At 45.0% G+C, this 25,028-nt stretch overlaps 8 protein-coding genes across 8 annotated transcripts, besides 7 other annotated features; 5 read left to right on the top strand and 3 right to left on the bottom strand.

Moving 5' to 3' along the window:
• Positions 1–2,482: part of a mobile genetic element that runs on past the window's edge.
• Positions 497–957, top strand: TSTA_009620 (reverse transcriptase, putative; the record flags this gene model as incomplete). Its single annotated transcript, XM_002483030.1, has 2 exons — positions 497–900; positions 924–957. The coding sequence occupies 2 exons, from the start codon at positions 497–499 to the stop codon at positions 955–957; spliced, it is 438 nt and encodes a 145-aa protein (XP_002483075.1).
• A 243-nt stretch (positions 2,483–2,725) lies between the features above and the next one.
• Positions 2,726–2,783: a microsatellite.
• Positions 2,784–3,048: 265 nt separating this feature from the next.
• Positions 3,049–3,072: a microsatellite.
• A 254-nt stretch (positions 3,073–3,326) lies between these two features.
• TSTA_009630 (short-chain dehydrogenase, putative) lies at positions 3,327–6,785 on the top strand (the record flags this gene model as incomplete). Its single annotated transcript, XM_002483031.1, has 9 exons — positions 3,327–4,333; positions 4,507–4,547; positions 4,685–4,752; positions 4,937–5,097; positions 5,176–5,243; positions 5,334–5,459; positions 5,955–6,446; positions 6,524–6,637; positions 6,676–6,785. The coding sequence occupies 9 exons, from the start codon at positions 3,327–3,329 to the stop codon at positions 6,783–6,785; spliced, it is 2,187 nt and encodes a 728-aa protein (XP_002483076.1).
• A 377-nt stretch (positions 6,786–7,162) lies between these two features.
• Positions 7,163–9,001, bottom strand: TSTA_009640 (uncharacterized protein). The gene is made up of 6 exons (XM_002483032.1): positions 8,844–9,001; positions 8,370–8,787; positions 8,146–8,301; positions 7,927–8,082; positions 7,750–7,872; positions 7,163–7,691 (listed from the first exon to the last, which is right to left on the bottom strand). The coding sequence occupies exons 1-6, from the start codon at positions 8,902–8,904 to the stop codon at positions 7,454–7,456; spliced, it is 1,152 nt and encodes a 383-aa protein (XP_002483077.1). The 5' UTR covers positions 8,905–9,001; the 3' UTR covers positions 7,163–7,453.
• Positions 9,002–10,579: 1,578 nt separating this feature from the next.
• On the top strand, positions 10,580–11,273 carry TSTA_009650 (uncharacterized protein; the record flags this gene model as incomplete). Its single annotated transcript, XM_002483033.1, has 2 exons — positions 10,580–10,683; positions 10,760–11,273. 2 exons carry the CDS (start codon positions 10,580–10,582, stop codon positions 11,271–11,273), a joined length of 618 nt encoding a protein of 205 aa, XP_002483078.1.
• A 295-nt stretch (positions 11,274–11,568) lies between these two features.
• Positions 11,569–12,797, bottom strand: TSTA_009660 (aldo-keto reductase (AKR13), putative; the record flags this gene model as incomplete). The annotated part of the gene is made up of 4 exons (XM_002483034.1): positions 11,569–12,154; positions 12,207–12,276; positions 12,367–12,560; positions 12,625–12,797. The coding sequence occupies 4 exons, from the start codon at positions 12,795–12,797 to the stop codon at positions 11,569–11,571; spliced, it is 1,023 nt and encodes a 340-aa protein (XP_002483079.1).
• A 380-nt stretch (positions 12,798–13,177) lies between these two features.
• Positions 13,178–15,105, top strand: TSTA_009670 (uncharacterized protein; the record flags this gene model as incomplete). The annotated part of the gene is made up of 3 exons (XM_002483035.1): positions 13,178–13,218; positions 13,277–14,949; positions 15,038–15,105. The coding sequence occupies 3 exons, from the start codon at positions 13,178–13,180 to the stop codon at positions 15,103–15,105; spliced, it is 1,782 nt and encodes a 593-aa protein (XP_002483080.1).
• Positions 15,106–15,893: 788 nt separating this feature from the next.
• Positions 15,894–17,216: a mobile genetic element.
• Positions 15,906–17,080, top strand: TSTA_009680 (uncharacterized protein; the record flags this gene model as incomplete). Its single annotated transcript, XM_002483036.1, has 4 exons — positions 15,906–16,460; positions 16,603–16,711; positions 16,741–16,867; positions 16,903–17,080. 4 exons carry the CDS (start codon positions 15,906–15,908, stop codon positions 17,078–17,080), a joined length of 969 nt encoding a protein of 322 aa, XP_002483081.1.
• A 506-nt stretch (positions 17,217–17,722) lies between the features above and the next one.
• Positions 17,723–17,746: a microsatellite.
• Positions 17,747–19,186: 1,440 nt separating this feature from the next.
• Positions 19,187–19,206: a microsatellite.
• Positions 19,207–19,521: 315 nt separating this feature from the next.
• Positions 19,522–20,082: a mobile genetic element.
• A 2,770-nt stretch (positions 20,083–22,852) lies between these two features.
• Positions 22,853–24,926, bottom strand: TSTA_009690 (uncharacterized protein). The gene is made up of 5 exons (XM_002483037.1): positions 24,587–24,926; positions 24,151–24,523; positions 24,073–24,085; positions 23,900–23,970; positions 22,853–23,850 (listed from the first exon to the last, which is right to left on the bottom strand). The coding sequence occupies exons 1-5, from the start codon at positions 24,784–24,786 to the stop codon at positions 23,026–23,028; spliced, it is 1,482 nt and encodes a 493-aa protein (XP_002483082.1). The 5' UTR covers positions 24,787–24,926; the 3' UTR covers positions 22,853–23,025.
• Positions 24,927–25,028: the final 102 nt, after the last annotated feature.

A 25,028-nucleotide genomic window follows, 5' to 3' on the forward strand; every position in this document is an offset into this window, starting at 1 on the left:
CATGAGCAAATAACATAAGTCTACAGGCATCTTCTGAAGCCCTCCTCTGAAAGATCTACTAAGGCCTAACAGCCTCCCAGCAGTTACTGTACACAAGAAACAAGATGTACTAGTCCGCAATCTTCTCCAGAACTCGGCAGAGGCAGGAGACATACCTCTGGACTCCCCAATAGTCCCTTCCACTAGTCTCTACTTCCTAGACATATCGATGCTACAAGTGGAGGAGTCAGTACTTTAGGCAGGAAATACAGCCCCTAGCGCAGATGAAATCCCAACCTGCATACTTAAAGTAGCATGGCCTCTGATAAAAGATAAGATACTAATGCTATATCAAGGGTGCCTAAAGATTGGTTATCATCCTAAATGCTTTCGACATGCAATCTTAGCAATCATCTAGAAACCAAAAAAGACTGATTAGTCTTCACCTAGTTTATATAGACTAATTGCTCTCCTATCAGTACTTGGCAAAGGACTGGAGCGCTTAGTGGCACAGAATATGGCATGGATCTCTATACACTATAATGTATTAGTAAGGCAACAATTTGGGGCTCTCCTACTAAGATCTATAACTGACCTGACCACATGCCTAATACATAATGTCGAACAAGCGCTAAATCAAGGCATGACTGCCTCACTCCTTACCCTAGATGTCAAAGGCGCCTTTGATTCCGTGCTTCCTGGCAGACTGATCCACAGACTACGCAAGCAGGGCTGGCCTATCAATCTCGTTCTCTGGATTGCCTCCTTCGCTACTGGAAGATCAGTTCAGATCCGACTCGATGGAGAGATCAGCCCCTCAACAGACATTGCCTGCGGTCTTCCACAAGGATCCCTAGTATCTAGCATTCTTTTTATGCTCTACATAGCGCCTCTATTCCGTCTAGGAAACCCAAGGAACAGGTTTGGTTACGCGGACGACGCAGCCAACCTGGCAATCTCAACATCTCTTACTACTAATTGCAAAGCCTTATCAGACTCACTTTAAGAAGCTCTTAATTGAGGCACTGCAGAGGGTATTACATTTATATCAGATAAATACAAGCTTCTTTACTTCTCCCAATATAAAGTATACCAGGACCCAACCTACACACCTTCAGTGAAAGCTAGATCTATTACAATATTAGAAAACACTAAATAGCTATATCTATGATGGCTAGGAATCCTCTTTGACAAAAAGCTAACGTTTAAATGGCATATTAGAGAAACAGCATCTAAAGCCCTCACTGTGGCCAACGCTCTTCGCTCTCTAGAGAATACTGTTCGAGGAGTCAAACCTGATTTACTATAGTAGGCTATATCAGTCTATGTACTTCATAAAGTATACTATAGTGCAGAAATCTGGTGGCCAGGACGTACTCGCCCTGGATCTTCCTAGATTTCAAACCAAGTTAGAGAACATCTTGCGAAACTAACTAAAGTAATACTAATAGGCGTAAGAGCAGTCCTTCCAGTCTTCTGCACAACCCCAAAGCCAGTCCTTTATCAAGAATCTGGATTCTCTCCACTAGAAATCGAACTAGATCGAATAGCCCTCCTTGTAACTGTCCGCCTACGGCACCTCGACTCTTATCACCCACTTTGAAGACGCGCAGAACAGATCGCTAGTAACAGCTGACAAATCAGCTGATTTGCCCACCATACACTGGCCCTTCCAAACTCTGAATAGATAAACCCTCTCCAATATGCTCCCTGGCACCCTCGCGAGCCTCATGGGAATACTCAAGCTCGAATAGGAGCTCCCATGGGACGCACTAAGGAACAGGCAGTGGCTAATTTCATAGCTTTTCAACGTACTATCCCTAGCTTAGATATTGTAATCTTTTCAGATGGATCTAGGCTAGCAGACGGACGTGCAGGGGGTAGCTATATTAGACTTTAAGCACACCATCAGTTCCTCCGCTCCTCACTCTCATACAGATATAGGAAAGAGGTCTTCAACGCAGAAGCAGAAGCAGCTCTAGCTGGCGCTTAAGCAGCAATAGCATACCCAACAGCTCAATTTACTACTAACCTATAGATCTGCCTTGACAACCTAGAAGTTGCTATACACCTTCTATCTCCCTCTACAGGATCTTCCCAAGAAATCTTTGAATCCTTCTGCACCCTTGCAGCTACCTAGCTACTTCGCAAAAGGCTTCCTCACACTAAAAGCAGATCTATCCAAATCCGATGGGTCCCTGGACACGCTAAAATCCCTGAGAACGAAGCGGCTGATCTCGCTGCTAAAGAGGGAGCTGCCTCAATCCCTCCTGCTCCTTACAAATCCTCATACGCCTCGCTAAAGAGATACGCCAAGACTCAATCCCTATCTGCTACTCAGTCATAATGGGAGAAGGTGGCACCACAGAGCTATTAAGATCTAGAAATAACCACTTCCCCTAAGCGCCCTAGGGAGCTTCAACTCAACCAACTTAACCTCAGCCATGTTATTGCAGCCCATACTGGTCATGGAGACTTTGCAGACTACCATAAATACTTCAACCATGATAATGCTTATCTTCTCTGCCAATATAGAGCATGAAAAGCACCTTTGCACTTCTTCTTCTATTATATAGCTAAGAGACGAGCCCCTTAGTCTCCTAGGCCCCCTTCTAAGGTCATCTTGTTTCTCTTAGGCACTGCTAAAGGAGTACAAAAGCTAGCCACATGGCTAGCAGAGACCCACTTCTTTGAGGATATCTGCCCTCGCCAATCTCTTCTTAGCACCTAGCTAAGACAGCCCTACTCTTCCTTTATATTTCTCTTCTCCTTCTTTCTTTCTCTTCTCTTCTTTCTTTCCCTCTCTGCAAAACTTACTGTTCAGTTATAATAGTGGTGGAGTAATAGGTCATAGAGTGTAGGCGGACTATTGTAGCTAGCAAATACCTAAAACCCACTCAAAGTGGACCTCCCTGTAAGACCACGGCAGCTATAGAAATGCGCCAAAGAGTCTCTTATTTGTATATAAATCTGATAGGACCTGAAACCCGAGGCTTACCCCTCGGCGGCCTATGTCCCAGTAGGGATCGGTGGGAAGCGTGCGAGTCACGAACCACGGCCGTTAAATATACACACACACACACACACACACACCCCCCCTCGCTCTTGGGGATCAGTCACAATATTAGGAATCAAGATAGCTTCATATTGTCAGGCTCGTTAGGCCGCTTCGTGCTCACACCTTACTACCGTCTATGCTTCGTGATACGGACCGTAGTAAAACCAACAATTATCATTATTTTTAAATATCAGAGACCTTGGACAATCCAAGATCACCAGTGTTGACGTTTAGGATTCGTCTTGATTTATAGTACCTCCAAGCAAGGCACCAAGCTAAAGAAATTGTCATGGCCAGCTCCGTGCTCTTGGCAGGCGCAAATGGCTCGCTCGCCATGCCAGCCATCCAACATCTTTTATCCACCTATCCTACTATATCCGCCATCTTAGCGGTGCGTAATACTTCTGCCTCGGATCCAAATACTCGTCGTCTACTTGAAATTATTGCCCCATTCAAGGACCGTGTGTCTCTCCGGTCTCTTGACCTAGCCGACCTGTCCTCTGTCCACAGCTTTGCCAATTCGTTGGCCGCAGAGATTGCCTCGGGCGCTGTTCCTGCATTGGCCAGCATTATATGCAACGCCTTTTACTGGAACCTAGCTAGCCTGCCCGAACTAACTAGCGATGGGTTTGAGAAGACCTTCCAGATCAATCATCTTGCCCATGCGGCGCTCATTCTGCGTCTACTAGGCTCCTGTACCGCTAATGCCCGAATCCTCGTTTTGGCCAGTGATGCTCACTACCCCGGTAAGAATTCGCTTGAAAAGTATCCTCCGGCTTTACCGGAGGTGAATGGGCAGAACGACCAAGGTGACTTCGACATCCTCATTTATCCAGAGACCAAGACAAAGAATGATCCCATGGGCTACGGGTTCCAACGCTATGCTAATTCCAAACTCGCCATCGTCGCCTGGATGTACGCGCTCAATCGTCGCCTATACATCGCCACAACAAACGTAGCCGGCGACAACAACCACCGTCAGTTGAAGGAGGGCATCACCGCCATCGCAGTTAACCCGGGGAACCTCGGTGACTCGCGAGCATTGCGCTCGAATACGCCAACCAGCCTTCGGGTTATGTCGCGGGTGATCATCAAACCCTTGAGCCCGTTGTTGCGGATAATGGTGGATCCAACTATGCGGACTGCAAAAGATGCTGGAGTGGATGTGATCGAGCTGGCAGTTGGGAAGGAGTATGCACATGCGGAGGGATATTTTACGATGCGAAAGAAGGATGAAAGTTCGGTGGAGAGTAAAGATGAGATGAAACAGGAGGCTTTGTGGACCAAGACCTTACAGTGGACGGGAATAGACGTGGAGGATACTGTTATTGCTATTTGAATTTCCTCTTTGATAACTATTCTTTAACCTTGGTTATGATTTTCATCTGTTCTTTTTAGCATGGAAGATTCCGAATGAATTAGAATCAGATTGCAATTCATTTCATTGATACTACTCTTTAAAAATGTAGTAAGAACATGATGATGGTTAGTAATCAAGACGAAAGGCCCAGTAGGTAGAACAGAGAAGATCAGCTCTTTTTCTTCATGATAAACCGACGTTGAAAGAAGCTTTTTCTTATCTTCTCGCACGCCAAATCCCAGTCCGAGATCCATTTAGGACAGTACAGCTGATATCCAAGGGAGCAGGCCGATGCAGCGACCTACCAAGATATCCATTGACATGGACAGCGTGCCTCCAAACGGAACCCACCACGGTAAGGAGAGATAGGAGCCTCCAGCATCAAACATCTAGCCATTCCATTAGTTATTTGCAGAAAGGACCATAGTGGGGTGGGGGAAGAATAGCACCGTCAGAACCTGAACCAAGTTGAGTTGTTTGCCCGTCAGAATAATCTCGTCCTGATACCCATACCAATTCTCAAAGAAAATTGTATCTAGCCTAAAAGCCTTGTCCGTCTCTTGGCCCGATATCAGAAACCGGATTGGATATCCTTCGCCATCTTCCGCGGAGGTAGCGGGAGGATACAAGCGATGATTCACCCAGGGTTTGATGCAGGTCTCGCCATCGGTTGCAGTCAGGGTACGAACTTCGCTGCCCTGTTCTACGTAGAGAAAACCTTCTAGGACCTGTATATATTCCTCTTGGAATTGGTGGAAGCGCATAGGCGGTTTCTTAGTGAGGAGAGCAGCGGGCCAGAAACGAGGGTAGAATATGACTTCGAAGGCGAAGGCGCGCGGGGGATTGGTAAGTTCGGTGAAAATACGAGTCTCGATTGCACCGTTGAACCTGGTAAAAAAAAATAATGGAAACATCAATATATATAGCGATTTGAAGGTATTATCGCGGTTGGTCGACCATGGCGGTACCAAGTAACCCAGATAGACGTACGCTATAATGGTGCGATTAGCCTTAACGGCCATCTTTTCGATTCTGATTCTTTTGTTAAATACTTACTGAGAGGTAAGTACAGTAATACAAAGTAAAAATAAGAGTGGAAGAGGGAGCCATCAATACATAGGAGTAAAGGCAGTGTCGGTCTAGACTATTCCAGCTCTAAATAGAATAATCCCAACAACTACTTGAAGAAAATCCTTGCTCGCCACTTATATTGCCATTCACTGAGAGTTTCTGACAATACTATACTAATACCATGCATTCGGCTAAATGTATTGTAGGCTTTATTCCTGATTGGCTTCAGGCTTAGTTTTTGTTGATTAACTATCATAATGATACTATCTTCCATGCATATCACAATTTTTTTTTGTCTCAAGCCCTTAATATACTACGATTTGATTTTAGAACATTTCTAGCATGGCAGAATCTAAATTAGCTGGCTGAAATATTATCATGAACTCCCAGTCTTATTTGTACTACATAGGAATTAGGAAGCCCACGAGGTCCAATTAGGGTCCATCCTTATTATTGGATCACTACCAAAACCTAAGTTTAATATAGACAAATTATACCACGATTCTTTCTTCCTCTTGCAACTCGGCGCTCCGTCATATTTGGCCAAGCGATCGAAAAATATGAACTCGGACAATCAGCCTACCACTCCTCCATCCCAGTCGCACGACTCGCCGCCGCAAATCAGCCCACATGAGCACGATGTTCCTCCCGAGGGTGACTATGGATGGATGTGCGTTGCGTCTACGTTTTGGATCAACGCTCATACATGGGGGATCAATAGTGTAAGAATATCTTTGCATATGACAATCAATCTGATTATTGCCCTAGCTTCTGCTTTAATTGCGTCTTCTGTTGCTCATTTCTGGTTGACTAAAACGTCCTTCAGCGTATTTATTGCATACTACCTAAGCCATGATCTATTCCCTGGCACAAGTAGTCTGGAATATGCCTTTGTTGGCGGTCTCAGCATGTCTTGCGCACTGTTGGTTGCACCTCTAGCGACTGCAGTCATGGGTAGACTCGGTACTCGAGCAACCCGTAATATCGGCGCACTGTTTCAATTTGTCTCTCTGATCGGCGCCTCGTTTGCAACCAAAATATGGCATCTCCCTCAGTCAAGCTCTGTGTTTTGGTCTGGGAATGGGATTTCTTTTCGTTGGAACTAGTGGTATCCTTGCTCAATGGTTTCGACGCAAACGCAGCCTTGCAAATGGCATTACTACGACAAGGTCGGGTTTTGGCGGGTTGACCTACTCCATCATCACAGGTTTTATGCTTGAGAGAATCGGCCTTCGTTGGACATTCCGAGCGTTGGGAATCATATGCCTTACCATGATCGTCACCGCAGCCAATCTACTTCGAGACAGACTCTTCTAGTCAACCGTAAGGACCTACCAATATAAAGATTAACAAAAGAGTACTTAGGAGTCATGTTGACCTAGACGTTGCATTCTTTTTCAAGCTTCACAACGACACAAAGATCATATGGACAGCAAAAGCCGCAACTTTCGACAGATAGCAATCGCAGACACGTGAAGAACAAGTGGCTTTCCTCTGGTTTACAACATTCATCACTTTTATTTTCAATCATATTTTCATCCGTTTTGATGCTCAGCCAATCAGAGGAACGACCACTAAATACTGTACATGTAGGATATGCTATAAACTTCACTCCTTGGGGAAATTTCTCATCGCATCAACATAGCAAGTAGAATATGGCTTGACTTGTAGTCTATAACTTAAACCGTGTCTGCATCCATCATATATATAAACGGCTGTTGAGCAAAAGGACCTGATGGAATCTGCTGGATCGAGAACAACTCAAAGGTTAGGGACTCAGGTACCATTTTCACTTCAACCATCAAAATTAAGCGGGTCTGGGAAAATTTTCATGTACTTAATGATAATCCCTCGGGAGTATTATTAAACTTCATGTTGTTTGCTTCTGAAAGCTCGATCAAGTGAACACTGTTCACCTGCTCATCTCTCGAAAGCTAGTTATTTGAAATTCTAATTGATTATTCAGTTAAAAGAGGGCTACCACTTTACGACATGGCGAATTCAACAAAAATGCCAATAAAGACGCCAAATGCGACTTTGGCACCAAGATGAAGATGAAGACTAAAATGCGAGCCCGAACTGGTCCAACTGGTCGAGCAGATCACCAAGGGCTCCGACTTATTTGTCGCAGTCGTTATTGTCTGCTCCAAGGATTTACAGTCGATGTCAGCATCTGAGTTAACTGTGAATTGCTCGATTGACGTTAAATTTGGGAGTCGGACACTGTAAAGATCCTGTTAGTATAGTGTTTTGGCGCATCATAATAACGACCGCGACGTACCTCGTGATATTGCCTGTTAGTGTTATATATGCCGCTTCCTGGAAAGGCAAGTTGATGTCCAACCGGTCGTAAGCATCGACAGTAAACAAGGCGCTCATATTGCTTATGTCGGGTATCGATAAACTGAGGCTATATAAGAATATGGCTCCCGCATTGGAAATAGGTCAAGAATGCTACCTTCCAATATTTCCTTCGAAATCTACAGCTCCTCCTGGAATATATTTCAGTTCAGGGAAGGATATGTTAATCGCCGATCCTCCGGATGTGAGGAGCTTGATACTATAATAGAGTGCTCCGAGTCCAGTGATGTTTGTGAGGTTCGGCGTGTCAAAACTACATCATTACCATCAGCATCATAGGGTCAGCTATTGCTTTGGAGCTAGTGAAGAGTATCACCTAGAGAATCTTCCCTCCAGATCCATGTTGCCTGCACTCTGAAGCGCAGGGAGGTAAAGATCCAAAGAGCCATTGGGTGAAATTTTCGAATTGCAACTGACTTTGTTGCAGATAAGGATACTTTCGCGAACCTGTCGCAAGGAGTCGAGGCGTAAGCTATTACCCATCATTCATCGTCAGTCTCCCAAGTCGGTCACGGTGGTATATTGATAAGTTGAATTCACCTGGAAACATTGCCAGTAATACTCAGATACTCTAAATCGACCAATGATCGCAGATCTACCTCCTGAACGTAATCAATGCTCAGACTCCAACCCACCGTTGCCAGCTTTGGTGCAATGAGGCTCGTCAAGGTTGGAATGCCAGGCATATCCAAAGTTCCACCTAGGTACTTGAGATCGGGTAAATATATTGAGGTAGTTTGGGGACGAACATCAGAACGGTTCGCTTGGAACCACTGGATGTTTTCTGTAATGTTTCGGATGTTGGACAGGTTGAAGCCACCGGTGTAGTTGGCAGACATGATAATGGTCCCGTTGACAGTCGTACAGTTTGCTGCAATTGCATCCAGATCCGACTGGTCGTTTACTATGTAGGCGTACCCTTCGTATCCATATTCTGGGGTGCAAAGCTGGGCCAATGCTAAGTAAATAGGTCAGTTCTGAGACTTGAGTCGAAAAAATAAGAGAAATTCCCACCGCTCACAAGCAGCCCGACCGCCACGGCAAATCGCGACATCCATGTCCAGAGAAACATCATGTCAAGGACGTTGAGACGCACATGAATAATCACGTTGTCGAAGTTTTTGAGATCTTGTCGGCCTGATGTTGTTCCTTGTACCCGGGCGCATGTCTGCGACGAGGCTGAGCCAGGCACCAGATATCAGCCCTTAAAAGACGCTTCAGAATTTTGTCGAGTCTCGCTGCAGTGGTTGCACAAGTGGGAGATTGGAATCTGATTGGCTCGGAAGAGTAGCGTTGGCTTAGAGGTTAGCGTGCTAAGATTCCTGGACAGACACAATCCACGAATTGGAGTTGCCCAGAGCGCCACCCAACATACTGCCTTTCTATGTATGGATGTACTACGGTAGGACGGCGGGCCTTACAAGGATTTGAATCCTTTAGGCGGTCAGCTGAAAATGCTTGACTGGCTACCGAATATAGAATATATAAACTTCAATGAGGGTTGTTTTATTAGGGTTGCCACATGTGACGATCATACTGTGTTAGGGCTCGGTGACGCTAGTATGAATATGGAATATAGGCAAATAACAAGATCTAGGTTAGTTAGTTAACTCAGGTCTTGAACCAACCACATGAAGCCCACTGCCCAGTCATTACCCTAGGGTTGTTGCTGCGAAAGCCTTACGCTAGCCGATAATGGCTTGCGCGCAGCTGCTTCTGGTTAGTCCCTGTAGGCCTCATCTGTTAGATTGTATGTAACAATCTCTAGCGGTTTATCTCAACGTATCAAATTATGTATGCACAAGATGTGGGAATCCTTGATCCTTGTTGTTCTTGTTCTTGTCTCTAAGTACAGTCCAGGTGGAAGATATCTTTTACCCCCTATTCGGTGGATCCGTGTGTGGCTCGCTATTATTGGCTGACAAATCTCCTCTATCTGATTGGTTGAATCAGCTTAGCTAATCCAACATCATCCATTCAATGAAGACCCTGAATACGGAGTAATGCTCGGAAGGCACTAGTCGGGATAGTAAGTGATCGCTACTGGATGCCTTTTAATTGCTCCACTTGTTGGGTGGATACCTGCACCGAAACGGATTAGTAATGACGTCAGACGGAACGGTCCGTACCCTTTACAAGTTTGAGTCGCATTTGATAGTAGGTGTTTTCCAGTTTTCTTGAAGACTAGCACCATAATATAAGCTTACAACGACGACTTGCTAGGCAAACCACAAGATCCTTAAGAGACCAATGGAGTGTTAATAAGCCGCGGAGCGCGAAAGAAAAAGAGAGACCTCGCCAAAGCCCGCCGCCCACTGCTACTTCACCGTCATGGAGACCAGGTCCGGTTAACTGAAAATTTAATATCCACCATTCTGCAGCTGTTCGGTGGCACAGCAGTCTCACTCCTACTACGAGTACTCGACCAACATGGAGATCAGATCCAAATAAGTGAAGATGAGGAGTGATGAGGTCAGCGAAACTGGAGACGGTTATCCAAGTAACATGTGACGAAAGGTATTTGATTTTATTATTTTTGCAGCCCGTGAAAGCAGTAGGCCAACTGAGTGTCTCTGTATAATACTTGTTAGGGAAAAGACATTTCGACAACACATTTTAGGACATGCAATCGTAAGCAGTTACTATGATGGTGGCCTTTTACATTCCGCCTCAAAGTGCCTCGCCTGAGACACTTAGCTACAAGCCTGCAGAATAGCTACTGTTTTGGTGTTTCTGAAGAGTTGTACAGGATGGCTAAGGAAGGAAAGACCAGTGAAGAGTTTCATGCAAAGCAAGCGCAGAGTGAAGCTACCGCGGCCAGGGTGAAGCATGAGGAAGATAAGAGACAGACGCAGTGAGACCGTTTAGCCCCGCTATCCGGGATTCAGAAAACAGCCCTTTTTCCCCAGAATAGCAAATTATGCTAATAGCAGCATTGAAATTGACGGGTGCCACGCTTTACCCCAACGTCTGATGGATCCCATTGATGGGACATCTTCGAGTTCGGAGACAATGGAAGACGTCGACGTCTTCGACGCTCTCAGCTCTTTAGATGAGCAAAATAGAGATAGTGGCGAGGATGACATCGAGCTCGACTTCGAACTGACAAATGAAGACAATTTGAATCCCTTCGAAGACTTAGACGAAGAGATAAGCAAGTTTAGCAAGCCGTCATTCGAAATTCTATTTGGAGTGCATTCGTCGTCACACCCCTCACCATGTCCTCAGACTACTATGCATTCTTCACTGCCGCAGCGAGAGCTAACGCCAGCTCATCTTACCGATACGAAACCAAAACATCTGGAACTGGAGCCAGAGTCTAAATGGACCTCACACATGCAATTTATTGCCTTCCACGCCACAGCTGGCAAGATCGCAGAAGAGTATCTCAAAGGCAAAGGCGTGAAGCTTCATAGCCGGTTAGCTCGTAGTAGAAAGATATAGGACTTGAACGCATACAAGCAAGGAGTCAAAGACAGCAAGAAGATTGATGTGCATAGGAAGAGGATAGAGTAGACTATCTGCGATGCATCATGATTGGCACGGTATTGGGTATTCAATCTTTCCGATTGGGCTGTTCAAAGCTTCTGTATAACCACGTAGACATTATATAATAATATCAGATGCTATGTCATTTGAAATCTCAATAATCAAGTTCACTAACAGGCTATAGAGCATTATCATATCAGTCTGCCCACTGGATACATGATAAAGCTCCACATAACCAATCTCAGGCAGACTACTCTTTAGTGTCCTTGAAAATATAAGACGCAAACTGAGGCGGCACAGTGCCACCAACGATAGTAGCAGACTCAAGAAAACTATCAATCTCAGCTTCCTCCTCATCCGAAAGAGAAACATCTTGAGCCGCCCAATTCTCTTCAAGATACTTGATCTTCTTTGTACCCGGAATCGGGAAAATATCCTCCCCACGCTTCAGCAACCATGCAAGAGCAAGCTGAGCAACCGTGCAACCTTTCTTGTCAGCAAATGCTTTGAATTGATTGACAGTTGCCGTATTTGTGGGCGCATTTTCCGCCATAAATCGAGGGATGGCGACTGGTCTGATGTCTGGACCATCGGCGATTGCTTCGCCTTTGCTGAAGGCGTCTGTGATCAGGCCTCGTCCTAGAGGTGTTGCAACGACTACTGCGACGCCGAGTTCGCGGCAGGCAGCTAGGAGGTCGGTGCCAGCGGTGCCCTCAATTTCGCGGGAGAATACCGAGTATTCTGTTTGTACGGCGGCAACGGGTGCAACCTTACATGCTCGGCGGAGGGTGGTCGAGGAAATCATGGACAAGCCGATGTGTTTGATTTTGCCTTCTCTGTACGCCAACGATTAGTTAACTTTCGGTGAAAGATTTTGAAAAGGCTCACGCTTGAAGCTCAACCAAGGCACGCATGGTTTCTTCAATTGGTGTCTCGAAATTGGCACTGTGCAGGTAGTCTGGAAGATGTTATTAGCACTTGGAAGTGTTGAGGGCAGAAGATTCATGAATAAATTCGCTCATTGATATAACAGAAAGAGCAAACTTACACAAGTCGATGGTGTCCACGCCAAGTCTCTCCAGACTCTTCGCACAGGATTCCTTGCAGTACGCTGCCGAACTATCTGTCTCGTATGCTTTGCTGTGCTGAACATAACCAAATTTTGTTGCAAGGAAGATCTCTTGTCTTTTCCCAGTTTGCTTGAACCATTTACCAAGTAGTTCTTCGTTATCACCATATTGGCTTAAACAAGAACACATTAGGGCTGGTGTATCAAATGAAACCAAAGGAAGGACGTTGAACTCACTCGGCAGTGTCCCAAAAGGTTGCACCTATTTCGACCGCTCGATCCAGCAGGGCAAAACGTCCTTCGTCACTTGGAAGTACTCCATAGTGAGGTTGGGACATTCCCATTAAACCAAACCCTAGGGCTGGTACAAGAGGACCATTCTTTCCGAGCGGGTGGAGTTTGCTAGGCATGTTTGCTGTTTCGATAAATCTACTTTAATGCTTGTGATATTCTCGATACCACTTTGATGGTCAAGGTCTTCCTTTATGTAGGCATTTCTGACACAGCTGCCTGTGAGGAGCTCAGAAAATGAAAATTACCGAATATGGAAGGGGTGACTTTAAAGTCAATGCACCCAATCTGCGTGCACAAAGTCCGAGATGCTGACTCAGATGTTGAACCAATGAGTGCGTAGCCGGTCCGAGCTCGCCAATAAAATATGACTATGGACCCACCATCACGAAAGTAATGAGCTGAATTTCTGTCAGTTCGCAGTTTCTTGCATTCCCTTCCTTTCATTCTTGGATTCTTCCTATGTGCTGGACTGTTTATACTAAGGAGCAGCTCTGTAATGGGAAAAAGTAAGGTCCGGACAGGCTGTCGCACTTGCAAGTAAGTGGATTTCTAAAACCTCTCCGCAACTTAAGCCTCATGCAATATGCAATATCAGGATCCGTAAAGTGAAATGCGACGAAAAATACCCTGTTTGTCACCGGTGCTCATCTACTGGGCGCATTTGTGATGGATATGGAGTATGGGGAGGCGGAGGCAATCAAACACACCGGGATAGCCGTGATCGAGCTATCATAGCTTCGACTTCGTCATCTTCCAATGAGCCCTGCAATACAGTCCTACCTCGACCGGGATATGTTTCCTTCTTTGTGGCCAGTCGAGAGGATAAGGAATGTTTTCATTGGTTTGCGTGCCGCACTTCGGTGAAGCTAAAGGGATCATTCGACTCAGAATTCTGGTCTAAGCTTATATTGCAAGCTAGTATCAACGAGTTAGCAGTCCGGCATGCAGTCTTGGCTGTAAGCTATGTTCACCGGAGAGGCAGCCTAGATGTTATGGATACACGTTTGAAAAAAGAAACCACTGGTCAAGTGGATCAAGTTCCTCTACGATATTTTGCTAGATCCATCAACCATCTTCAACACCATTTGTCGGCCAATACCCAGGCATCTTTGCGCATCGTCCTAATAACATGCATTATCCTTACCACATTAGACCTTCTTCGGGGTCACTTTGAAACAGCGCGGATACATGTCAAAAATGGGGTGTATCTTGTGAGAAAGTTGAGATCTTTCTCGAACAGGGATGATAGGCTACATTCCACACGGGTGGCTGAGTCAACAGACAGTTGGATTGCGGAAGCCTTTATGAGACTTCATGGCCAGGTAGAAGTTCACAATATCATGAAACGAGTTACCTGCGAACCCCTTCTCCCGAGTCCTAGTCCAATACCATCGATACAAAAGTTCTTCTCAGTCAAAGAAGCTTGGAATCATCTAGACAAAATATTGGAGCAAATAATACATCTGAACAATCGAGTGCTTGAATCCGAGACCGAGTGTCAAGCTCTACGTTCCCCTCCCCCTTTGCTAAGAGCAGACCAGCAACAGATTCAAACCGCACTCTCTTCATGGTTGAAAGCTTATAAATCTTTATCATCACCGCTTATACAACGTTACATATCACCCTGGGAGAAGAAGTTTTCTGGGCTACTTCTTTTACATCATCAAACGCTCACAATTATGACTGATGTATGCCTGTCACCCAGAAATGAAATGGTATTTGACGCTCACACCGACAGCTTTTTACGGCTGATAAACCACGCCGTGGATCTATGGAACTACACTCTCAGCACGAATCCTCACCGGCCTAAGTTACCGCCAGGCCAGTTCTTGAACATGTCCAACTCAATTACAGACAAGGGATGGATTACAGCTCTATACTATACGGCTGTGAAATGCCGTATCCACAGAATCAGGCTTCAGGCTGTTCGCTTCCTTCAGTCTAGTCATCATCGTGAGGGCTTCTGGGATTCATCTATAATGGCAGCCGTTGCGCGAAAAGTGATGGAAATCGAAGAAAGAGACTACTACCAAGACATTAATCCTCTTGACAATATCTTTTCGCTTACGAGCTCGCCTACCCCGTGGGATTTGTCCTTGCCCACTTTACCAGAGTCATATAGGTTACGTGGAGTTGAGACAATTCTTTCCGGCTGTCCTGTAAATAGGGTTTTATTGCTATGTAAGCAGAGGCAAAACATGGAGGATCAAAAAGTCCAAATAGGGGAATATGACATTCTCACTCAGCGGTGGAGCTATGCGGCTGACTGTTCGCCTAAAGGACATTTAATGTTAGCACAACATCTTCCTTATATCCATGACTCTATATTACCTGTATAGAACAACATGTTCTTAAGCCAATTTCAAAGCTCAAAAGTCAAGTCAGATTCGGGTCGGACATCTACCATTCGTATCTCGTACTTAAACGAAATATATAATTATCCTACGGCTTTTGTAATGGGCTGCAGTTATTGACAAGTCCACTATCAAGGGGTTAGTACACCCTCCTTTTGCAAAATAGTAATCTCTCAATAGGAAGGAATGTGTCAGATAATCCGGATTACAAACGAGGCAGAGAGATCCAACGTTTACAGGTCTAACAAGGCACCTTGGGGCATATATCTGGGCACCTAGATTTCAGCCCAATGTTTACCCCTCATGATAGCTCACATCACCCCACCAAAGATGTTAATAAAACGGAGCTTTAGAACCTGATAGAGAGAAGACAACACATACAATCTTGCTAGTCACCTCTTTCTCCGCTTCCTCGTAAAACTGCTATTCAGGATTGGCCTGAAGTTAACCCAGCAATCCGACAAAATGTGCTTTGTATAACAAAGTCCAGTGCATACACCATAACCCCAACCCTATTCTATCTGCACGTGATTTTGCGACAAAGGCGCGTTCTAGCCACGCATTTTGTTAGATATTATTGGTGAAGTGCACAGCGCAGCAAGGTAAAATAAACCCTGGTAAATCCAACACGTTTGATGGCATCTTGAGTTTCACTCCATCAGAAAGTATTCCAAATTGAAAAACATGAAAAGGCACGATTGCCCACAGGACCTGAAACAAATCTAATATGCAGACTTGGTGACGATTCACTGACGAACTCAAACAAACATCCTCAGAAGACAAACCACTTTCTCTCCTCCTAGCACAAACAATTCTACCTGAAGTGTGCGGTATCTGATTTTATAAGTCTTCTCACAACAACCACAGATCATGTACACATGCTCCACATGGTATATAAGAGGTGGAAGAGGCTTCGCTGGTGCGCAGCGGGCCGCGGAGCAAGCCATCCGATCGATCCAGGATCAGGCTCTTCACCAGATATCTGGCACTTTTAAACGTACGTCACGACAGGCCCTAGAGGTCTGCCTCCATGTGCCACCTGCAGAGCTCACACTTGCAAAGCTGGCTGAGGAGGCCTGCCTGCGGATCATGACCTCGCCGCTTCGATCTACGCTTTGCCACGTACGTGGCCAAGCCCACCGTAACGACCCATACGCGTCGCCACTTCATCGACTGGAAACAGCCATCAACTGCAAACTTGGACGTGATACTAGCCAACGTATCGAGACGATCTACCCCTTTGTAGTGCCACCGCGGTGGGAACCACCAGAAGCAAGGATTGACGACACCCGTGAGGAGGCTATCAAGGCTATTGAAGCAACCTCAAGAGCAGATACAACAATACAGTTCTTTACCTACGGAAGCGGCTTTGACAATGGGATTGGGGCAGCGGTCTACTCATCAATAGGACAGGCTTACAAGCCAGTAGGCTCATCTGACACACATACTGTTTACGCAGGGGAACTGGAGGGAATCGACGCGGCATTGGAAATCCTACTCCGAAGTCAGCCACGCGATGACAACCTACACGAAGCCACGATCTACACTGATAATCAAGCCGCGATAGGCGCCACGTGCCAGCCAGGGAGGTCTTCCGGGTAGTATATCCTTCGACGGATCGTACGACACCTGGGCCTCCTACGCGACAACCGATCTCTATGGCGTGTACGACTACAGTGGGTGCCAGGCCATGAAGGGGTCCCAGGCAACGAGAAAGCAGACCAACTTGCAAAGTTGGCCGCAGTTGGGGCGACACGGCGTACACAGGAGAACACCCGTGTAGCCAGGTTCCATGCACCCAACAAGACTACACCACGCGCCGCACGAATGTTGTATATTCCAAATCAGTCAACTATCCTCGTTGCAGTGTGTCACCAGAGGCTACGCGCAGGCTTCGCAATGTGGTGGAAGGATCAATGGGAGCACGCCGAGCATGGGCGGCATCTCTATCGGATAATCAGAGCGCCAACGAAGAGGTTGTTGCAGCTGCACGAGGGATTACGACGGGCTTGGAGTTCGGTGTTGATCCAACTACAAACAGGTAAATCAGCGCTACGCAGCTTCCTAGCGAGCGTACGGATCGAGGACTCACCTCAATACTAATGTGGCCTTGGAGATCAGGATACGGCCCACGTCCTCGTACGGTGCCCTATCCATATAAACCTGCGTATGGAGACTCTCTGGAAAGAAGCACGTGAGACAGGCTATCGGAAGCTCCTCAGCGAACCCTAGTGGGTTCGGCAGAGTATCGAATTCATGATGTGGACTGGTCTATTGACGCAGTTCCGTCACGCAATCCCCTAATAACCACGCGCTCACAGTAAGTGCGACACTATCTAGATGAAGAGTAACCACGCTGATTCGCTCGTACGGATCAGCCACTTGACACGTTTAGAATAGAACCGGACACCAAAGCATATCACATCATTCCGCACCTAGATCCTTCACTCTTTTTGTATATGTACGTATACACATTTCCTTTGTTGTTTCAGCGTTCTGTTCACTCGTTATCTGCTGTTGGTATTCTTTGGATCTGGATACGGATATGTGTCGAGATTTTCGCGTGGTGTTGGCTGAGCCAGCGTCAAGCCGGAAGCACGTCGACGTTGATTTATGCTTTTGTATGGTAGTACGCCCGCTGCCTAATTAGAATGCGCCGCCGGCCACTAGGCTTAGATGCGTGTATGAATCAATCAATCAATCAATCAATCTGTCAGATAACTCGGATGTCCGGAAGCAGTAAAACGAAGTGAACAATCAGAAGCTCTATCTTATAGCCCTCAAAATTTACCCCTCTTGATGACTCACAAATCACCCCGCAAAATGTCTCTAAAGACCTGGCATTAAAACCTGATGTATTGGAACAGACAGAGAGATAGACAACTGAATACACACAATCTTGCTAGTCACTCATTCTTTTCTCATCCCAGTAGACCATTATTCAGGATTGGCCTGGAATAAACCTACCAATCCGACAGATACCTCGACACTTCGTTTTCTTATTGTTCCCATCTCATGCACACACATTGTAAGTAACATCCCCACGGGCAAGGTTGGGCTCGACACACACATAATCAGTGCGATCATACCCGTTGATACTAATTATAGTTAGTACCTAAAGCATTTCAGAAGTGTCTATCTGAACTCACTTTGCAAAATGAACACATTTCCCTCTCATATATCCTCCAGGGAATACGGTGCCCTGGCTCGACCAGCTAAATGCCTCACCACCACTGCCACCTGATCCTCCGTTTGTCCAAGCAGCTGCAGCTCCAGAGACTGGGCCTAACGCAAGGAGATCCACGCGTCCCTTGAGGAAAATCGGCAGCTAGTTTGTACTTTGACTTTTAGGGGCGGCCCTCAATCTCCATTAATGTCCGCGAAGCGGAGGTTGGCACGCTCCTTTCCCTCACTAGACTTTATAAGCCCAATGGATTGAAAGTTGCTAAGTCCTTTATTCAGCCAGCCATTCACTGCCCCTCTTGGCCTATGTATAGGAAGTCGGCCCTGCCATCACCTGTCGCAGACATTAGCTCGACATCAATCGTTTAGTGGTGCGAGGGAGTGAATGATGATACGTACCGTCGATATCCGCAAATCGAACAGATAAATCAAATAGGCCTGCTCCGTAATGCTCTTGACAGTTGATACCCCCAGAAATGATTCCCATGTCCGTGAAAGAAAATGTGTCCGTCTCTCGAGAGTGTCATTCCGTAGCATATAAATTGAGTTGGATTCCTTGTCAATAAGAAGGAAATCGCATTTTCCATCACCGTCAATTGGGCTTAGTGAGTTTATCAATTTCCTTAAATATGGCTGAGTTTAGAACTCACGATCGGCCAGGTGAATGTCCTTTCGAACATGACCAGACATTAAGGATTCTGTTCCAATCAAAATATGCCCATACTGTCCCCAAGCTGGGAGCATGTGGTTGTTTGCATGAAGAGTCAAATTTCCAGTTTTACAAAATCCACACATAATCACATTGGGGGTACATTAGCTATGTCCAAGATCATTATTCTTATAGGTGATTATTGCCACTTACCTGTTCCTGGACACCGCATATCGCAGTATTACATACCGTCTCCTTTTGTCCTAGCTCCGCCATAGCCTGAATTACAGTACATGGTTAGTCCCTCCGGGCGTACTGAATCATCATCATCATCATCATTTGGCAACACAAACTGGTGGTAGGAGGGGATTCCTAGCCAGTGTAGATATGGGCGTCTAGCATTTTCTAAGCTTTTTATCGATCTAGCTGTTACTGAAGGTATACAATCTAGGTCCTGATCTACTCTATGTTGTTAAAAATAAAGAAGCTCATACTTATCTGGCACAAATATAATGCTCTCAGCAGCGCCCCAGTCCAGAGCTTCTTGAAGAGAGTTTGATAAGGCTTAGCAGTTAGTGGCGAGAGACAGAGAGATTGCCAGATCAGCTGCATTGTCCACATAGCCAAATCTAGTCCTTGGGTTTTCTAGACGGAATAGAGGAGCATAAAAAGAATACTAGAGACTGGAGAGCCTTATGGTAGACCATACGCGATGTTAATTGAAGAACTAGTTTCTCCATTAAGTTAGATCTGAACTGATCACCCAGTGGCAAAGAAGGCGATCCAGAGAACAAGATTGGTAGGCCAGCCTTGCTCGTATAATCTATGGATAAGTCCACCAGGAAGAACAGCATCAAAGGCGCCCTTGTAATATTGAAACAGCCATGCCTTGATTTAGTGCTTGCTCAATGTCATATCTTAGGCATGTGGCTAGATTAATTGCAGATCTTAATAGGAGAGCCCCAAAGTGCTGTCTTGCTAATACTTTGTAGTGTATAGAAATCAAGCCATTTTCTATGCTAGCAGGCGCTCAAATCCTTTACTAAGAATTAAGAGAAGAGCAATCGGTCTGTATAATCTAGGGGGGGATTAATTAGTCTTCTTTAATTTCTAAATAATTACTAGAACTGCGTGTTAAAAGTATTTAGGGTGATAACCAATCCCTAGGCACCCTTGATATAGCATCAATACCTTCTCCATGATCAAGCGCCATGCCATTGAGTATGCATATTGGAATTTCATCTACACCAGGGGTTGTATTCCCTACCTGTAGTACTGACTTCTCCACCTGTATCATTAATATATCTAGAAAGTAGACACTGGTAGATGGGACTGCTGGGGAGCCCAGAGGTATATCTTCTGCTTCAGCCAAGTTGTGGAGAAAATTATGGATTAGTACGTCTTTTTTCTTATGTACAGCTATTGCTGGGAGGATATCTAGTCTTAGAGGCTCCTTCAGTGAAGGGCTCTAAAGGAGTCTACAGACTTATGCCATTTGCTCATGTTAAAGGCATCCTTGATTTGTGTCACTGCGGAAAGCTTTTCTTGCTAGAATTGTTATTGAGATCACCTAGTTATCTGGTGGAAGTCTATCTTCAAGCAAAGATCTAAGGGATAATTGTGCAAAGCTTTCTTGTAGTTATTTTTCTACCATAGTTATCCTATTCCTTGCGATAGCGTCTTCTTAGCAGAGCCCCTATATGCACCCTGGGTTGCGGATATTAGTTTTTCAGCGAGAGTATCAAGGTCTTCTTCTGTTGTGGCTGAGCTCCTGATACTAGTAAGTCCAAAGATGAGGAGTGAGAGGAAGTAGGCGTGATCTAATGTATTATCTTAGTTTTGGGCTGTTTCTGTGTATCTCTAATCTCAGGGTACAGTAGTGATTAGTAGTCGATGGTCTAAAGTTACGTCTAGGTGGCTTGCTATGCTGGCTTTTGCTCCTGCTATTGCTAGGGAGCGTGAGGCAAAACTAAGGTCTAAAACATTACCTCTATTATATATGGGGCAGTCTATATTAGGGATCGCCTGCAAGTATTGTTGCTTGAGAGAAATATGTCTCTGGCAGGGTTGTACTGATAGAGCTGGCTGGGGCATTGTATATTAACTATCAGTATCGTGTGCACTAGATAGTTGTTATTTTCTTTAAGAGAAAATGAGCGTTAGCAATGGTGCTAAAATCATCTCCTTATCAATACTTACAAGCAGCTGGTCACTGATCACTATTACTGGATGGTATTAATCCTCTGAGTCTATACGATCCATTCACCAATTTCTTTACAGTAAACCAGCATTTTTCATAATGTAGATTACTGTATATTCGATTTAGGAACAGTCAAATTTCTCATGCCATAGAAAAATTGTAGCATAATGCCAATTAGGGCCCCGAAAACTCTGTATTATACGGTCTTTCAGTCTCGGAATCCTGGTCTACCTAAAATTGCATTCCCTGGCACTTCCTCCCAATATGCTTCGTTTTCACCACTTTCATCTATTATTGATATTGACCTAATTCTGCGCACTCTCTTCTATCTACATCTTAAGGGGATTGTTGGACACTATTTATGCTTGAGAATCCCATCTAGAAGATATCCAGACAACCTCAAATAGAAGATTCTCGATATAAAGTTGTAAAACTGATTCGTAGGCTCAATCTTGTGTCTTCAATTCTCGAATTTTCCTTGTATCATGTTTTAGGCTTTCCTTGATTAGGTTTAGCTTACCTAATCCTCAACACCAAGGAGAGGTCACGTGAACGTACACGTGACCTTGTCAAGCAAGGTCTATATAGACCGCGTCGGGGCCTCATTAAGAGAAGACAGACGATTGAATACATTTGACCATAGTACTTGGAGTACCACCTGAAGCGCATGTACAGACATACGTACGTTGTTTTATTGGCTTTATAAGCCAACCCACACGTACACTATTTTTATGTATCATTATTGCGTGTGATGTATACTAGTTAAAGTGCTTTTGGAGAAAGCATTTCACATTCACATGTGCGGAGCATTCAAAACTTTTAGATTAGCATTCATATGCTATACAAGTATGGACTATATGTACCATGGTCTAGTCTCTTATAGCAATCTTCGATTTGTTCAAGTGCTCTCTCCTGTTCCTCCTTTTCATCTTGCATCCTCATTATCATCTCTGTCTTCACTTCACGTCTCATATCAAAATAGGCTTTGTCTCAGCGTTGCTCATCTTGGCGTTTGATTTTGCGGAACCCTTTAGCTCTTCGTAGATAACATCCGATTTAGTTTATAAATCGGTGATATTTCCACTCATAATTCGAAGTGTAGCTTTCATAGAGAAATGTCCGCTATGATTGCAGATCTTCCGCCAGAAGAGGCATCCGTTATCTTCAGAAGTCTGTTATGTCTTGATATCTAACTTTAGCGTGGTGTAGAGTAACATATAAGGCCAGGTGGTCTTTGAAATGTACTGATTGATCCTATATTCCATCAGGATGGGGGAAGGCTGAAATTCTTATATTCTAGTGGCTCTATGGAATGGATGAATTGGAGAGCCAATTTCGTGTTCCTCATCCTGACCGCGGAACCAGTGAAATGCCTGTTTTTACGGGGTGATACCTAGGTATAGGATAGTTATTCTAAGATTATAGGGGCTAGAAAATCGTAAGATGAATTCTTTATATCTGCATACTCTGGCCCGCAAATGGTCTTGTGGCTGGCGAGGACGAACACATGTACGGGAAATCTGAATGACATTCTGGTCTGTAACTATATCAAATTAGTAATTTTCATTGCGCTATATTGATAGGACAGATTCTATGCCATCGTTCTAGCGCTGTCAGCAAACTCAGGCAAGTCCTTGTGTCTGGATTTTTGATGCTGAACACGAACTGTTCTCAACTTCGCTGGCAGGTCCTGGCTATTGCTAGCATGCCGATAGTAATTCCACAGCCATCGAAAACAGTAGTTCACATTATGATTAGTCTATGTATGTAACAGTATATGGAACATAGAAGACCAGGAATTAGACCGGCCTTAGACTTGAAAAAAAAAAGTTTTCAGACTTGGTGAGTCCTTGTATCAGGGTTTTTACTCATTTGATAAGAACAAATTTTTACTCCGCGAGTCGTTTAGATGCCAAACCGCCCAACAACACCATGAGTATAAGACAATGCTTCCTCCTTCAGAAACTTGCCTGAAATCTTGGATTAGTGCGAATCCGAGCCCCATATTTGAGTAAGACGAGAGAAAAAGGAACAAAAGCAATAGAAATAAAAGCCAAAAGACTGTTGCCCCATCCCAATCCCAATGTGTCGTACAGGGGATTCCCAGCTAAGGGAACTAGAGCACCAAAGATCGACCGAACCACAGTATTAGCGGCTACAGCACTGGCAGCGTGAATAGTGAAGGCATCGATAAGATACATCTGAATTGGGAAAAATGTGAACTCTACCCCTGCGCTGAAAATACATGTTCCCACGATGGGAACTATCCAATGTGTTCTCGCTTCAGCTGACCAGCCGTAGCAGAAGAGACCGATAGGAACCAAACAAGAACCTAGCAATAATGGAGGCAGGCGGTCTTCTGGTTGAACCGATCCGCGGCGTTTTCTTTGTAACTTTATGTACCGATCTGAAAAGGGTCCGATGGCGACTTGACCAGAAATAAATCCGACCCCAAGTCCCAGATAAGCTAACCCAGCTTCGCCTGAGTTGAAGCCATAAACTCCTTCAAAGATCTCGGTATATGTAGTTAATAGAAGGTATAGATAACTGTAAACTATGGAAATGTAGAGGGATAGGATGAGTACAATAGGGGACCGAATCAGCATTCTGAGAGGCCGTGTGACCGCAGCGCCAATTAGCTGTCTCAGTGTCTGGCCTTTATCGTATTTCGTTCTCATATTTCCTCCAGTAGACTTTCGCAATGCCTTCGCTTTTCGTTCGAGAATGATTGGCACGTATGTCTCTCGCATAAATAGGAAACTGGCAATAGTGGCTGCTGCTCCCTGTCTGGTGTAAGCTCAACACAGAGACTGACGTGTTTCAAGAACGTACAAGAATTGTTATCAGCCAAAATGTCCATCTCCATGTCGTACCTAGGGCCATATAACCTCCAATAACCGGACCTGCGTATATTAGTTTCTCTTGATCGAAGAGAGCAAAATTGGTTGGAACAAGGTGGCAGTCAGGGGAAAGAAAGGTGTCTTAGAAGAGATTATTCACCGTACCAATAACCGGACCCTAAAAGAAATCATTAGTCACTATCAATAAACACTTGAGAAAATCCCCCCAGGGCTGAATCGTACCACTAGAGGCCCAAAAGTCCAGATCGCGAGTGCCATCCCCCTCTTCTCAACTGGCATCAGGTCTGCTATGAAACCAGCTCCCAAAGTCACTGGGACACAGCCAGAGAGGCCCATGATTAAACGAAACACAATAAGCATTGGTATATTTACTGATACCGCACATAATATTGAAGCAACTAGAAATATGATGTTTGCCGAGTGTGTGACAGGCATTCTTCCGTATAGCTCACTGGCTGGAGTAAGTAGCAATGGTCCAATAATGAACCCGACAATAAAAACCGAGACGACGAAGGTAAAGAGTATTGAGCTGTTAGAGTGGAAGTCCTGCATCGCTTGTGGTACTCCTGGGGCGAAAATGCTCGAAGCCATCGATCTAGTATAGATTAAGAACTACCTGTTAAATTAAGAATAATAACCCCAAGGAATTGAAACATACGCATTGAAAGTGTTGAAGGACACTAGACCGATCACTGTCCATTTCTGCATATTTGACCAATTCACAGGATTGGCAGGATCATCTGGGCCATCCCAGTCAACAAGATTGACATCCTCATCGTCGTCTTTTTCTGTGGCGATTTTATCTGTCGTTGGCACCGCTAGATCCTCAACATCGTTGCTAGAGGCTGGTTGAGCCATTTTTCATTGACCTACTCTTGCAGTGAAGGGATGATTCGTATCGCCACAAAAGTGCCGGTAGATTAGTAAGAATCTGTGCTGTATCAGCTGCGTTGCTGAGGAGGTATGTATAGATACTCTGGGGAAATGATTATTGTTCAAGTCACGCTACATACATGAAGCCATGGCTGCAGTGTGGAAAATATATTTGCTCGGAGCCCGGGCTTGTATATCAGGATTTCCCGTGCGTATGTGGCTCTAGA

This window comes from Talaromyces stipitatus, genomic scaffold, assembly GCF_000003125.1.
Source record: "Talaromyces stipitatus ATCC 10500 scf_1105507295549 genomic scaffold, whole genome shotgun sequence".
Lineage (NCBI taxonomy): Eukaryota > Fungi > Ascomycota > Eurotiomycetes > Eurotiales > Trichocomaceae > Talaromyces > Talaromyces stipitatus.